At 39.3% G+C, this 16,356-nt stretch overlaps 2 protein-coding genes across 2 annotated transcripts in view; one reads left to right on the forward strand and one right to left on the reverse strand.

Moving 5' to 3' along the window:
- Positions 1 to 3,321: 3,321 nt before the first annotated feature.
- The window catches only part of LOC145689868 (uncharacterized), a 109,652-nt gene continuing 96,617 nt past the window's right edge, over positions 3,322 to 16,356 (forward strand). The window contains exon 1 of the mRNA XM_081764144.1: positions 3,322 to 3,449. The gene's annotated coding sequence lies outside the window, so the exon portion shown is untranslated. The remainder of the gene's footprint in view (positions 3,450 to 16,356) is intronic.
- LOC145689108 (uncharacterized) lies at positions 10,728 to 11,357 on the reverse strand. The gene has a single exon (XM_081763234.1). It carries the CDS (start codon positions 11,355 to 11,357, stop codon positions 10,728 to 10,730), a length of 630 nt encoding a protein of 209 aa, XP_081619360.1.

Below are 16,356 nucleotides of genomic sequence, written 5' to 3' on the forward strand. Positions count from 1 at the left end.
GGTTTTTATGATATACTTCCTTATATATATACAAGAGAGCAATATAGGCTTATAGCTCCGTACGACCAATGGAAATGGATTATAACTGATCAAAATCCTTATTTATTCGGTGTAAGAACTTCAATTTTTAAATGTTGGACTTTGTTAAGCAAAAGGTCTCTAAATCTGCATTACTGCCCCAAAAATCTGAAATTCAGGGTAGAAGACGGTTGACTTCTAATCGAACGCCCCTGTCCAGCGGCAATTGTACAAAATTCTAGATTTTTTTTTTTTTTTTGTAGTTTTTCTTTCTTTCATCTCGGATCCGTGGTTGTGAAAATATGACATCTTACGTCGGTGTATTCTTTTCGACACATTATGCACTTATGTAACGTAATTAATCATCATTGACTATGACATTCGGATCTTGACTTGTTAATCATTCCCACGCTGCAGCATACACAATACAAGTATAATGTTAATAAATTAATGAGCATGGAGGGGGGAAATTAGCCCTCCTCCCCATTCCGTCAACGCCCTTGTCTAGCGGTTGGCCTATGAAACTCCTGTCCACACACTTTCACGTGGTTTTTGTTTCATTTATTTCATACCCTATGCTACGAAGATATTACGTTTGCTGAGCAAAAGTGAACCTTTCTGAAAATGGACTTGTATCGCTTGTGCTCTAAATGTTGAGTTGGAGCCAAATTTATCCTGCAACCCAAGTTATTTCGAAACACATAAAATTAGTTTATTTAGTTTGATTGTTTACATCTTGCATCAGTAGCAAGGCTATATGAGACAGGGCTTTTTGTTTAAAGTGAGATCGCAGTTTTGAAATTTTACGTGGGATTGCAGTCAAAATCTATACAGCAAATTCCGACGTCTCGTGTCTCTATCCTCAAAATTTAATGTTAAAAGACTGAATATAGCACCCTGTAGCGTGGTACATACATACATACAGACGAACAAATTGAGATCAAATTGTCCCAGACCTTGACGTTCACACTAACGTTATAATAAGTATCACACTTTAATGGTTAGTTACACGACCGACTGCGTTACGTTGCGTTTCTCGCCTGGTCTCTTCATACAAGCTGTGCCAAGTTGTAAAGTTTCAAAGAAAATTTAGAACTGTGGTGGGGAAGAGGTACGAAATAAAATTTTCATAATATAATGAAAAAGATATTGTTGATACAAAATTAATTGTTACCTGAAGTTTCCAATTGCATCTCAGCCACACCACTGACGTTAGATTAATCAGAAGCACTTTTCGGATCAACATTTTTACCATTTGTGTGAGTTTCAATTTTTTACCAAGCATTGCATTTTTCGAAATGATTTTCGTTCTTTGAACTAAACCACCCATTTCTTTCTTGCACGTTTTGCAACAAGCTCGTATAATCTTTACTTATCTGATGGAGTTTGAGCTACTCTAATATATTTGCAACAAATCATGTCCTTTTTTTTCAGTATAACTCATGTTAAACGATTCCATGTTGTACGTAGGCTGAGAACCAACATGTACTGTACAAACGAATGTCCTTCGATATTTTAATATCAGAACCTCAACTTAACAAATAATATGTTGTTTGTTTTCTGAATACAACACAAAAATTTGCTTCCGTGATAAATATTTTATTTATTTTTTAATATCAGTTCTACAAGTAGTCCAACCTTCGACTAAGACACTTTCTCGCAAGTTAACTAAGAAGCATTTAAACAATACAATATACGTTTAAAATAAGGGGGAAATGAGACAAAATAAATTGTAGATCACCACGTTGACTGCTGTAGCCACAAGAAATCAAAACATTCACATGGGAAGAAAATAGTCTTCTGATTGGAGAGCTCTTTTGGAAGTTCTCTTGCTCTGGAAGATTTGTTTTTTCAAAAATAAAATATGCAAATAAACATATGTTTTAGACAAGTCTTCAAAATACACGTGTTTAAAACAAAATGTTTAAAACGTAAACAAAATTTGTTTTAAACAAAATCAATTGTGTAAAACAAGTTTTAATCATTTGTTCTAAACATTTTGTTTTAAACAAAACAATCCTGGAAGTTAGTAAATTTGGGACGAAGCCCAAAGTAGCAAAAACTTGAACTAATTACGTGAACCTTCAATTGTGCCACCTGCAAAGTCTATAAAAGAAATCACAATTCACAGCAATTAGGTAAATAAGAAAATGTTAAGCTAAGTCAATTGAACGTAACGACAATCTTCTGAACAAGGCATTTGCCAACTTGATCAGAAGTTGGGGGCTTTGGGGGGATGCTTCTCCTTTCTCCCTGCTGAGACAAGACTTAGCTTTTTTGGCCCTCCTGAATAATTCATAGTCCCCCAAGAAAAACTTCCTTGGTATACCCCTGTATGATTATTTAATTATATTTGTCAGTTTCATTTCTATGCAGTTTGGATCCTACGAAGTTTTGACGCTTCGCAGTTTCGGTCGTATAGTTTTGATCCTACTTTTTTCCCCTATATAACTAAAAAATATTATTACTTAATATTCTGTGATTATAAAATAATTTTTTTTTTTTATTATTCGATCACCTGTTTTAGATCCTACGCCAGTTTTAGTTTGGATCGTACGCAGTTTGGATTTTACGCAGTGTAGACCCTACGCAGTGTGGATCCTACACATGTAACCCGATCTGAAAAGGTGGGGGGCGGTAGGTAGCGGATGACGTCACGCCGTTGCCCCTCACTCTCTTTGCCCATTGTAATTTTTTTAGGAACTGAGGAGAGGCAGTACATATTTTTTCGTGGTGGGGGCGGCGTCCCCCACACTTTTTACCCTTGTTAAGAAAAAATGTTTTCGAAGTAACACTAAAAATGTTTTACATACGTGATAAAGAAAACAATACGCCTATGAACAAAATAAAATGTTTTCCAGCATGTCATTTGCAATCTTTACTATTGTTACAAGAAAACATATGAAATATAATTTTTAAAATAATTCGAATATTTTAAAAATAAATTCGTTCGTAATATGACAAATATTTTTCAGAAATACTTTTAAAACGCCTATTAATTTTGTATGAAAATATTTTTGTTACCTTCTCCTGTAACTTAAATGAAATATTTTCATGCAATATTTTAGAATTATTTTTAGAATATTTTATCGAATGTTGAATAAATTCTCTCACGAGAGTATCGTAGTAGCATTATTACCAATCATTATATTAATTATAGCAGCATCAAATAAATGCATTTGTTCAAAATTTGAAATTTATGATATCCTGTGTGACATCGCATAGGCAATTATATGAGATTGCAAATAGCATCGATACAACTACGTCATTTGTTTATCAAATATACCAGCATTCCTTGGGGCGATGAGTTGAATTTGAATGTTGAAATGTCTGTGAAGCTGGAGCCGAAAATTCAAAACAAGTTTCTGGTCCTCTCACTCTCGACATTGAAGAACACAAGGGAACACATAACATACAAGAAAAGTCGATAAGTATAACGATTACATAAAATAATTTAGTTTCATTGTCTGTAAAAGTGAGAGTGTAAAAGTGTCTGTAATGAGAAATTTATGTTTACAAATTAATAAAGGCATGTGGGAGGCTCGATTTCCATTTTCTATCTTTATACATAAAATTGCGTGCAGGTTTACTTTTAACTCACCATTCGAAATAATTGCTGAAAAATGGATTATTTTTTTAATTTTCTTTTTACTGTCTCCTAAGTGATTTGCGATAGGCGATTTGAAATACGTCACATGGCATAGATGAAATTCAAAGGGAGCGTCAGAAGTAATTGTCGAAAATTACAGTTATTATTTTATAATTTGCGTATATATATACGGGGCCAGATGTATGACGTAAAAATTACGGTGCAAAAAATACAAATAAGCCTGTACTACGTGGCCACTAAAAAGCACCAATAGCCAGGGTTCTAGAACAGGTCTCTCTTCTCGTTTATCTGTAATAAAGACAGAAATCAAAGTGCCCTGCGGGGCTCTAACCCGCTTTCACTTGCTAACGCTCGCTTGTCAATACTATGTGAATTAAATATTTTACTTTGGTACAAAAAAAACATTATTAACGTATATGGGGGACCTGTGTTATAGAACCTTCCCGCACCAATACTATCTGAGTCAGAGCAGGGCGGAGGAGGAGGACAGCAGGAGCGAGGGGATGCTTCCAAAGGGAAAAAATGCGGGCAAGTCTTTACTTTAGGTAAGGCAGTGGCAATAATCAATTCATCTGAACCGGTTTCTGCAGTTACAGTTCCCAAGAAGGGAAGGCAGAAAACAACGTGTCCTGCGGGGCTCGAACCCGCCTTCACTCGCTCACGCTCGCTTGGCAATTTGTACGGACATAATATTACTACCTTGCCCAAAGTAGAGAGTTACCAAAGGGGCGTATATTACCATTTTTATGACAGATTATAGTTCTGCGTGCAGTTTTACTTCTGGCGTGCCACTCAAAATCAGTGTTTCAGAAGTAATGTTCCGGTGGGCATTGCTAATACTATTCTAGTTATTAGTATAAACGTATTATTTTGGTATGCTCCGGGGGGGACTGGCCTCCCAAAAAGACGTCTGGAAGAAACACTGCTCGAAATACTTAATGAGATATAATTCTTTCGCTACTTTGTTTGTATTTAATGATTTTCGCCAAGCGAAGTATAAATTTTTCTCTTGGCATAGATAAAATTCAAAGGGACCGTCAGAATTAATTGTCAAAAAATTAAAAATCTTTTACGATTTGCGTATTTATACTGAGTCCAGATGTGTGGATAAGAAGTACAGTACAAAAAATACAAACCAAACTGTGTTAGGGCGCTACTAAAAAGCAGGAATAACATCTAACCGAGTCATGCAGGGTGAAGGCGTGGGCCCGAGGAGGTGCTTCCAAAGGGAGCAGGCACGTACATTTCTATTTTGATGACGGGTTAATGGCGCGTATATTATCATTTTAATGACGTATTTACGATTTTTTTTCAGGGGAGATGGGCTTGGCTAATTTTGTTCCTGGAGATGAAAAAATTCTACAAGATAATTCATTTACTTAATATAGTAATTACAATTTCAAGGGGCTTATCCCCCCTTAAATACACCACTGGGTTATAATAATTCTGGGGTTCACTCGAGCAGACGTTTACATCGATAACAAAATTTATAGGTAAAATGTGATTTGAAATATTTTTCGTGAAGAAATAAGAGTGTGAATGTAAGTTATTTCTGTCATTGCACAGCTTATTGAAATTGATTTTGAATGCATATAGGGTAGAAGTAAGCGGCGGGAATTTCCTGTTCACACTTTAGTTGTGAACATCTGCGATGGCCGTAATGTGATATTTTTTTTAGAATTGTGTAATAGAGAGAGAAGGATTATAAAGTTTCTGCAGAGTCATGGTATGGTGAAGCGCGTAAAATCAAGTGCGCAAAGTGTGGAAAAGATGCATTGGAGAAGATAAATTCAGAACAGAGTCAATAGCCCTACATACACTATTTTCTGTTGTAAAGGTAAGAAAGAAAGGCGGTGTAAAAAACGTGTATTAGCTGTGAAAGGTGTTTTTTTAAACGATCGAAATTAAGTGTTTTTGAAGATAAGAATAATTACAAATATTGTATATGTTTTTAGACCATCCTCGTTTTATGCCTGCCCCCCCCCGTGTTCTGACGTGCCGGCTCCCTACGCTGTTGCTCGGCCCCCGCTGCTGTGTTTCTGCCCTGACTCGGTTAGGTAGCATTCGTGCTTTTTTACTGGCGACCTAGCACAAGTTGTTTTGCTTTTTCTTCTAGAGCTACTCATTAAGTGCATAGGAGGGTGTGGTTCCTCAGTGATAGAGCTTTCACCTCTCGTGCTTGGGGTCCCTGGTTCGATGCCAGCTCGCGCAGTATGTACATTGTGGTGAACAAACATCGTGCTCGTGGGTTTTCTCGGGGTTCTCCCGTTTCCTCCCACTTTCTTCATTCCATCATTTCACTCATTACCACCGTCTCCTTAGCCTAATCGGCATAATCGTGGGACGTTAAACTTAAGAATTTCTTTTCATTTAGTGCATGTTCTGCAAAAAGAAAGCGGAAGATGCAAGAAATGCGTCAAAATTTAATAAAATAAGTCTGCTCGAGTATTGCCTAATTCTGCGTGCAGGTTCACTATTGGTGTGCCGCTCGAAATAATTCTTGAAAAATTATTATTCTTTCGCTAATTTTATTATTGTCTCTTAAATGATTTGCGGGAGGCGACATGTAAATATTTCACCTGGCATAGATAAAATTCAAGGGAGTCATCAGACTAGATTTGCCGAAAAATTACAAATATTCTTGTATTCAGGGTTTGCCTAAAGTGGGCTCAGCCCGGAAGAACTGACCGGTTTTCTTTTGGGTTTTATTTTTAAGATATGACAATAATTGCCAACAATTGTTTCTTGAATTGGGTGTCTAAACTTCAATCCTTTTCGTATTTTTTTAATGGATCCAATACAGCCACTTTCAAAACTGGCAGGCAACGATTGTGAACATACTGATATGCAGTTTGAATCTCGTAAGTCAGATAAGACACCCCAACATGTATGCATGGCGTGGCCACATACCAGTAGTACCAGTGGAACACCCAGAAACATTCTGTGTGTAAATGAGATTTTGTGTTAAAAAAGTGCTTAAAATTATGAGAGCAAGCTAACATTATATATAGTTATAATTTACACTGTTTATTATTATTATTTATTTTTTTGTCTGAGTCTGTGGGCCGCAATTTTACCTCGTCATGAAGACAGAAGAAGTAATGATTTTTGTGCGAACATGCAGTGTGACTATGGAATGTTCTGTGCGAGCATGTGGTTTTGGGAAAGTATGAGGACGCAGAGGAATAGTATGATAGGTTCCAATTGCTGTGCCCCATATGCTCGTTGATAAGGTCTAAAACAGTCATGACGTTGTAATTAAAACTGAGGAATGCGGATATAATTAGTAGGTTTGAGATAAGTTTCATTTAGGGTAAAAGCCTGTACTTTTTCCTCTCGGAGAAGTTGTTCAAAAACAGTTTTGTGAGTGACAAGAGATCGAATGTTAAGGAAGAGGAAGGTGACTGCCATGGTGATTGATAACATGAGAAAGGTTGTTTAGATGGGTTTTGTATTTACGGAGATCGTCGTTCTGGATCTGTTTTGGTAGATGTTAGGAAAAGTGAGCATGTGGATCTGTATAAGTGTCAGGAAGTTGTAGGCCAGATATTTGTTGAGCGATTTGGTTGACCTTGTAACGGTAATTATTTCACCTAGTAGAGGTGAATCGTTTAACAGTATACGTGGTGTGTGGGATTAGTAATCGTACACAACACAAACCTGGTAAACAAGCTCTGGTAGCGATAACGCGCATATAAGCGTAATCATGCACACAGATTATAAGTGCTAATAAAAGAACATAGGATATACACTGGAACGTATTTAAATATATTTAGACTATGCAATATAACATAAGAATAATTAGAGTACAGGATTACTTGAATCTTGGCCTATGACAATGGAACCTTTCGCCAATCACATACTGTAAGCCATCCGCTTGTACTGTTGCAATTCCAAGTAATATATAAGATCACTTGTATAATATAAACTGTTAGGCACAATATATTCACATTTGCGTCTTGGATTATCACTTATTACACCCGATGATAGCAGATAAATACAGCGCTACACTGAGAACCAACTCACGGCACTATATGTTTTCGTGAATACATCAAGAATTAAAACTGATAATGTATAGTAATATGGTAAAAATATATATGTTAATAACCTTTGTCACTGAAAGAATACTATATCACGCTTGTATAAGCACTGGCTAAGACGGATTGGTACAGATAACCAATTATTTCATTTTCGCACATAGAGTTTCTGCAAGCAGCACGTTTGTTTCTCTTTCCACCATACACAGAATATTCACTGTTTACAATGTTGCTAACTCGGAGATCTCTTTGCGGGATGAGCAGTGGGACCAAGATTGGTCACAGTATGGCTTCCCAGCGTGAGCGAGCTTAATTAGGTCAGTCCTACTGAGCACTAAGCTCCAGAACCCATGATGGTATCACCTGTATGTTGATGTTTGTGTGAGCTAGTTCCCCCAGGTTAGCAACACTACTAATCAGTCGATCGGTTTTCACCTGTCGTGTCTAAGTTACTTCGCGAATTCTTGTTTAGGATCTCTATCCACTGTTGCTCAATTTTAGCTGTAGGATTCCATTTTCTACAATTGTCGACGGATTGGGGTCGAAGATTTTTTCCTGTCAACGGGTCCTTCAAGATCAACACTTTGTCGTCTATCACCTTCTCGCACCAGAAGGGACCTTGGTATACTTGGAAGAACTTGCTTATTTTTCTTTGTGCGAAATTGCTGAGATAATGAGTTCGTAAGAACACCCAATCTCGTGCCTTGATCTCCTTTCGGGAGGCTTGTCTCTCGTTATGGGCTTCATTTCTTCTTTTCGTTTGGTTAACTTATTCGTATAGGCTTGATGTAGTCGTCTGTCCCATTCCGCTTGTTAGAGAATAACTTTTAAAAGATTTTTGGATTGTTTAAACTTGATCTCTGCCCACTTAGTTAGATTGAAAATCGTATTCCACAAAGTGTGTGCCCACTACCAAGCCAGAACTCCTGTTACTCATGCAAACACAATAGCTTCATATATCTCTTTATTCTTAATCTTTTCCTATATCACCTATTATTCTATTATACATATAATCTTTTATGAACACACATACTTATCTTAAATCATAATCTGACACATTCTTTCTTCATATCTTTATAATCTTTCTGATCATCCTAATTATAATCCATATAACATCAAGCTATCTCAATCTATTTACACATGCTACTGCTCATTTTCCTTGGTAACGGCAAGTAACGTATTTATGAACACTTTGTGCCCAACTCATCTTCCAACATTCTCCCCCCTTTACAAAATTCGGACTTTCTAACATAAACAAAACTTTGCAATACTTCACACCCAATCTAAGTATCTGATGACGATGATTCGTTTCCATGCCATCTCTCAGATATTCTGCTTCTTTGCCTCTCATACCATTTGGCCATCAAGAAATCTATTTGTTCCTGCATTCTCTGCTGCTTCTCCATCAGCCGTACGATAAGGTCATCATTCTCTTGCCATTGATCCAGGGTGTTCCTTGCCGCTTCACTCGAATCAGACTTCAACTTAATTCTGTCATTATCCTTGCTTCGTTCTCGTGATCCCTTTCGATTAAATCTCCACTTGGCCCAAACTTGCTTTAATCGCTTGGAAGTGCTTCCAGTATTACTCTCCACTAAGCCCAATGACTGGTAGTTACTCAGTTTTTCTTCCTGCTGAACCGACATAAAGGATTGCTGCATTTCCTCATTTGACTCTTTAGCCACTTCTCTCCTTTTTCCCTTGCGCTTATTATCATCTTGTTCATCTTGATCGAAAAATATTATATCTGCCATGCCATACTGTGACTCCTCCTCCGAGCGAGACGGTTCCGGTTCAGTTTCACCAAATATATGATCTAACTGCAGTTGGTTTTTCATTGTTAGGAGATCTTCCTGATCCGATGTAGTGATGGTATTTTCCTGCGGTTGAAACGTATCATATTGACATGCCAACGCAAAATGATTTTTACGACCACATTTTAAGCATTGCTTGCCCCAAGCAGGACATGCTCCTTTTCTATGTTGCAACTTGCAATAATTACATCGAAAAGGTGACTTTGGTGACGATGCCGGTGATATGGAGCTAGAACTAGATAACTGTTTGTCATTCCGTTTAGAAAAATGCTTCCTTGCACTACGCACCGTATTTAAAACACCCTCAGTACTAGATTTGTATAGTCGCAACTGATGTTCCGTGCTTTCCATTGTCAAGGCTATTTCTGTTGCTTTTTGGAAGGTCAATTCCTTCGTGTTTAATAGCTTGCGTCTAATTGCCTCATCTGCAACACCGAAAACAAACTGATCGCGAAGATTTTCATCTAAGCAACAAGTATAACCACAATAAGAAGACTGCCTTTTAAAATCCGAGACAAAGCTTGAGATTGATTGGTATTGTTTCTGCTTCATTGAGTGAAACTGATACCTCTCGGAAATAATATTGACATTGGATGCATAATATGATTTCATCGCAGATTTGATTTCCTCATATGATTTTTCAGCCGGTGAAGCTGGCCAACATATATTGCATATCTGTTCGTATGTCTCAGAACCAATTACTGTAAATAAAGTTGACACTTTTCTTTCTTCTGGGATTTGTACAGCAACACACAAATGCTCAAATCTTTCCAAGTATGATTGTAGCTTATCTGTTTCACTGTTGAAAGGTGGAAAACTAGGTAATGACGATATTTTGCCACGTAGATTCTTTCAAAAACGACTGCGCCAATGTTAGAGAATAACTTTTAAAAGATTTTTGGACTGTTTAAACTTGATCTCTGCCCACTTAGTTAGATTGAAAATCGTATTCCACAAAGTGTGTGCCCACTACCAAGCCAGAACTCCTGTTACTCATGCAAACACAATAGCTTCATATGTCTCTTTATTCTTAATCTTTTCCTATATCACCTATTATTCTATTATACATATAATCTTTTATGAACACACATACTTATCTTAAATCATAATCTGACACATTCTTTCTTCATATCTTTATAATCTTTCTGATCATCCTAATTATAATCCATATAACATCAAGCTATCTCATATCTCAATCTATTTACACATGCTACTGCTCATTTTCCTTGGTAACGGCAAGTAACGTATTTATGAACACTTTGTGCCCAACTCATCTTCCAACACCGCTTTTATGTCTTCCGGATCGAGATTTGTCTGGGTTAGTCCTAAATACCTTTGCACATAGTAGTGTGGAGAATGATTCAACATTAATCCAGCTGGTGTCACTGCTAATGAGCTGGAAACAGAATTGTTCAGGAGCATGATACATTCCTGCAAATGCGAATACCACTTCTCATGGTTCTCGTGGCAAATATGCCTCAATAGCCTGATAAGCTCTGAATGGTTCCTCTCTGCTCTATTGCTGGAAGGATGATACGCAGTAGTGAAACCCAACTGAATGTGTTGTGCTGCCAGGAAGTCGGAGAGGCGTCCACTTCTAAATATGGTTGAATTATCGCACACTACCACGTCGGGTCGCCCAAGGTGCGTGATGTACGTTGATAGCGATTTGATCACATGGCTGGTTGAGGCCTTGGTGCTGGGATATACTACAATGTAGTTGCAGAAAGCGTCCGTAGCTGCCAATACGTATCTATATCCATGAGTTGAAGCTGGCCATGCGCCCAAGTAATCAATACATAGTACTTGCCGAGGTCTAGAAGCTTGAAATATCTTAAGAGGTTGTGCAGGAGAGTGTCTATCTACTTTCTCTCTCATACACTCTACGCAATCTTATATGAATCTCTGCACGTGTTCTTTCATGTTCCGCCAAAAGAAGTTTTCTGTTAATTTCGCGTAAACTTTCCCCACGCCGAAATGTCCTGTACGTTCGTGACTAATCCGCAGCATGTCCGGTACCAGATCGGCTGGAAGGCAAATCCTCCATCTTTGTGGTTCCCGTGGGTGTTTCACCTCCAAAATGCCATTGTCCAGGCGGTAGTTCTCCTTCCAATACTTCCACCTTCTATCATCTTCGCGGATCCTTGAGGGCTAGGATAATCGGAGTTAGGTCTTCATCTTGTTGTTGCTGAAGACTTAATAATACTGGTGTTAGATGCTGGATTTCCTAACAGAGAGCCTGTACGGTATTCACCCTATACTGGTAAGTTTCCTCATCGATGGCTACCCGTGACAATGCGTCCATGGCTATGTTAGTTTTGCTTGGTACGTGCACTACTTCGTACTCCTACTGCTGCAACTCGATGGACCACTTAGTTAGCCTGCTGCTCCAGTTTCGTGCATTCTTCAACCACTTCAACGCTTGGTTGTCAGATAATACCTTGAATTTATGTCCTACGATCCATTTAGACCATTTCCGCACGGCGAACATAACGGCTAAGCATTCCAGCTCGCTGGAGCTATAATTCCTCTCTTGTGGCTTCAACGTCCTGCTAGCATACTGGAGGACTCGTGCTTCGCCATTATGCTCTTGTTTTAGACTAGCGGCTAACGAAACATGTAAGGCGACACTTTGGATGATGAATTCTTTGTTCCAGTCAGGATGTGCCAGGAGTACATCTTTTTGCACTTGCTCTTTGAGTTTCGTAAATGCTTGTTCACAATCTTCTGTCCAGGACCACTTGCTGCTTCCTTTCAAAAGGTTGAAAAGAGGTTGCGCAGTCTCCGCAAACTTCTCTAAAAAACGATGTTGATATTGGATCAACCCTAGCCAACGCTGCAACGCCTTCTTCGTCATTGGACGTGGGAAATTGATGATCGGTCTTACCGCATCAATATCCTTTGTCACGCCTTCTGTTGTTATCACATATCCCAAGAACTTTCGATTTCTTCTGCAGAAGACACTTTTGTCCAGGTTAAGATGGAGATTAGCGAGACGAAAGGCCTGCAGCAACTTCCTCAAATGGTCCAGATGCTCTTCGAATGTATCGTTTATGATTTGGATATCATCCATGTACTTGATTAACGAGTCACCAAATTTTTCTGATGGGATCACTCGTTGCAGAGTTGCATTAAGTGCACTACTACCGTTTATGTAGCCGTAAGGCACGACACGGAATTCCCACTGCTGTCCTTTGAAGGAGAACGCTGTGTATTTTCTGGACTCTGGGTGCAGTAAGAGGGAATTGTAACCCTGCTCTATGTCCACCGACGATTGGTACTTCTTCTTTTGAAGTTTTCCCAGAACATCTTCGAGAGGCTCCGTCCTTACTTGCTTCAACTTTACGAAAGAGTTCAGTCCTCTGAGATCGACACAGATGCGAATCTTGTTTCCATCCTTCTTAGGAACCACTAAGATTGGGTTATTGTGGATGGACTGACTGGGCTGGATTATCCCGCTCTTTGAGAGTTTCCTTATTTCCTCTTTCACTTGGTTCCGGCACTTCAGTGGTACAGGATAGGGTTTTCTCACTATGGGCTGATCCGTTTCTACCTCTATCTTGTATATAAAGTCACGGCATATCCCCGGTGTCTCGCTGAACACATCTTGGTATTCCATCAGTAGTTCGTGGAGTTGATTTTGCTCCAACCCATTGAGAACATCAGCGCTCCTGATCGCATCATGGATTCGTGCACTTATGTTTTTGTCACCATCTCCTTCCAAGGCACACACCCTACTCAGATAGTTTATAGATGATCCTTCCTGTTCTTCGCACACCTCCATCTCTGGTGGGAGCGGCAGCATGCGGAGAATTCTCCTTACCTTACCATCACCCCAACTCAACGTACGTGATCGGAAATCTATCAGGGCTCCCAATTCATTTAACACGTCTCTGCCTAATATCAACTCTTCTGACAAGTGCTCTACTATGTACACTTTAACAGAGCACTCAACACCGCACATCGTTAACGGAATCATAGCACTGCCTCTAACTCCGGATTTCTTCCGTCCAGTAAAGTCAACTAGCACCACACCGTCTGCCTTTTCAATTCTAGGCCGGTACACGTCGTGCGTGACTTTCCTCCATGTGTCATAACTCAGGAGGGACGCTTCACTTCGAGTGTCGAGCAGAGCCATTACTATTACGTCGTTGATGTGTATTTTAATTCTGGCGTGCGAATGCGTCAGTTTGCCCTTTTCAATTCCCATTTGATTGCCATTGGTTGAGTGAGAGGAAGTGCTAGAAATCCCGCACACTAAATATTCTTGAACAGGCCCCCAGTTTGCTTCACTGGTCCAAGATGGGGGGTCTTGGCCAGGACATGTTAGTTTTCCTGCCAAGGTGTTGCCGTATATACGCCATAACCGTCGCGAGATGAGCATTGGTTTTCCCTTTGGTTCGGGTTCCCTTTCTCCTCTACTACTTGTTTTGTTCTGGACCCACTATCCGTCTCTCGTCTTTTGCGGCAGTCACATCTTTCGTTCTCTGGCGAGCTGCTAGTCACACTTCCTTTTGTTTGCCTCCGGGTTCGCTTATCGCGGTCCCTCTTCCACTGACGTCTCCTTCTACTTTGATTATTCGGCACTTCGTTTTCACTTGTTCGCTGAGCAGTCTTTTCTGCCTTCACCTTATTCACTGGTACACTTCGAGCATTAGTTTGTTGCTTTTCCTCACCACTATTATTGTATTTTCCTTCTGTACGATACAGCGTTTCCAGTCTGTCAACCATAGACAAAAGTTCAATGAGGTTATTGGGTGGATGGAGTATAAGTAGTTCTCGGACCCTTCGTGGCACTCGCGATATTAAATCCGCGATAATTACTTTTTCCGGTACAGTCGGTAAGAGTTCCTTCAGAGTCTGAAATTGTGTTAACACAAATCACGCACACTACTGTGCACTCGAGGATCAAACACTGTATTCTTACAAGTTACCAGTCGGTTCGCGGTTACGTTATCCGACTCGAAAGTAGAAAGTAGTGCAGTCTCGAATTCTGCAAAAGTTTTAAAAGGCTGCGCTTGTAACTTTAGCCAACTATAAGCCGAGTGAGTTAAGAGTATAGGTAACATTGGTAATAAATAGTCAGTGGTAACACCAAATGCGCTAGCTTCGTCTTTCAGATGTTGTAAAAATGTTGAAGCACTAATGCTACTAGACTCACCTGAATACTTTGTAAATAATTGTATGTCCTTAGGGTTAAGACTTACTGCATTACAACCTGTCTCACACATTGAAGAATTTACTAACCCGCGTATCCTACAGCATGGTTTCCTTCCCCGATGTGGGATACAGTCTTCTTCACTCCATCCGTATCCTGGAGAAGCTAACCTCTTTGGTTCGGTGTATTCTTGAGGACTTTTGTTATATTCATCACCTACACACCTACTCTCTGAACCGGTACATTTATATTTCCCGCAGGGCTGGCGTCTTCCTCTCCTTTTACCTCCGTTCTCCTTAGTGATTAGTTCACCTCTTGCCCTAAGCTTAAGAAGCTCGCTGTCTTCTAGCCAGTCCTTTTCCATGCTGGATGACTGCGACACCAAGTCATATGCTAACTCAGTTTCTGATGCGTGCGATTCTTTGCATCTTTGGTTTGAATTACTAGTTCCATACCTGCTTGCCTGCATCGCGCCGTCGCGTGTTTTCACCTCTGTAGCCTGTCCTCTTGTCTGCGCGTCCACAAGGCTCTTAACTTCTTTCCAGTCCTTCTCCATCATATAGAACTTGTGCTCGATGTTATCTTGCTTGGCCTCTATGTGTCCAATTTGGATTTCATAGCTCTGCCTTAGCTTATCTAGCTCCTGCCGCATACCATTCGTTGCTACTTCTGTTTCCCGCCTTACATCTTGCACTTCCTTGTTGATATGCAAAATGTCTGCCCGCACTTCTTCTTTAAGTTGTTTCACTTCCTCTGTGACCTGGTTAATATTGTTCCTTACTGTTTGTATTTCTCCATACATTTCCGTGACATGTATGGACATGTTTCCTATACTTTCTGTAAGCTTTTCCATTCGGGCATCTGCTTTGTTCTGCTGCGCCGTCATGGTTTCTTTGAGTTATTTCACACTTTTCAATAGTTATAACATCATGTCTTGTCTGTCCATCGGTTCTACTGTGTACGACGCTGACTCACTGTCACTCATCTTGGTGGCCCGCTTAAAATATACCTGCACGAAACTGTATTGCAATGTTTTTTTTTTTTTTTTTTTTTGTCTGCACCTTGTAACTGTACGCACTTACAACTTATTTTCTGAGTCTCATAATCTTGTATGTAACGGTAATTATTTCACCTAGTAGAGGTGAATCGTTTAACAGTACACGTGGTGTGTGGGATTAGTAATCGTACACAACACAAACCTGGTAAACAAGCTCTGGTAGCGATAACGCGCATATAAGCGTAATCATGCACACAGATTATAAGTGCTAATAAAAGAACATAGGATATACACTGGAACGTATTTAAATATATTTAGACTATGCAATATAACATAAGAATAATTAGAGTACAGGATTACTTGAATCTTGGCCTATGACAATGGAACCTTTCGCCAATCACACATACTGTAAGCCATCCGCTTGTACTGTTGCAATTCCAAGTAATATATAAGATCACTTGTATAATATAAACTGTTAGGCACAATATATTCACATTTGCGTCTTGGATTATCACTTATTACACCCGATGATAGCAGATAAATACAGCGCTACACTGAGAACCAACTCACGGCACTATATGTTTTCGTGAATACATCAAGAATTAAAACTGCTAATGTATAGTAATATGGTAAAAATATATATGTTAATAACCTTTGTCACTGAAAGAATACTATATCACGCTTGTATAAGCACTGGCTAAGACGGATTGGTACAGATAACC

Source organism: Thermobia domestica, chromosome 7 (genome assembly GCF_964235325.1).
Source record: "Thermobia domestica chromosome 7, izTheDome1.hap1.1, whole genome shotgun sequence".
Taxonomy (NCBI): Eukaryota; Metazoa; Arthropoda; class Insecta; order Zygentoma; family Lepismatidae; genus Thermobia; species Thermobia domestica.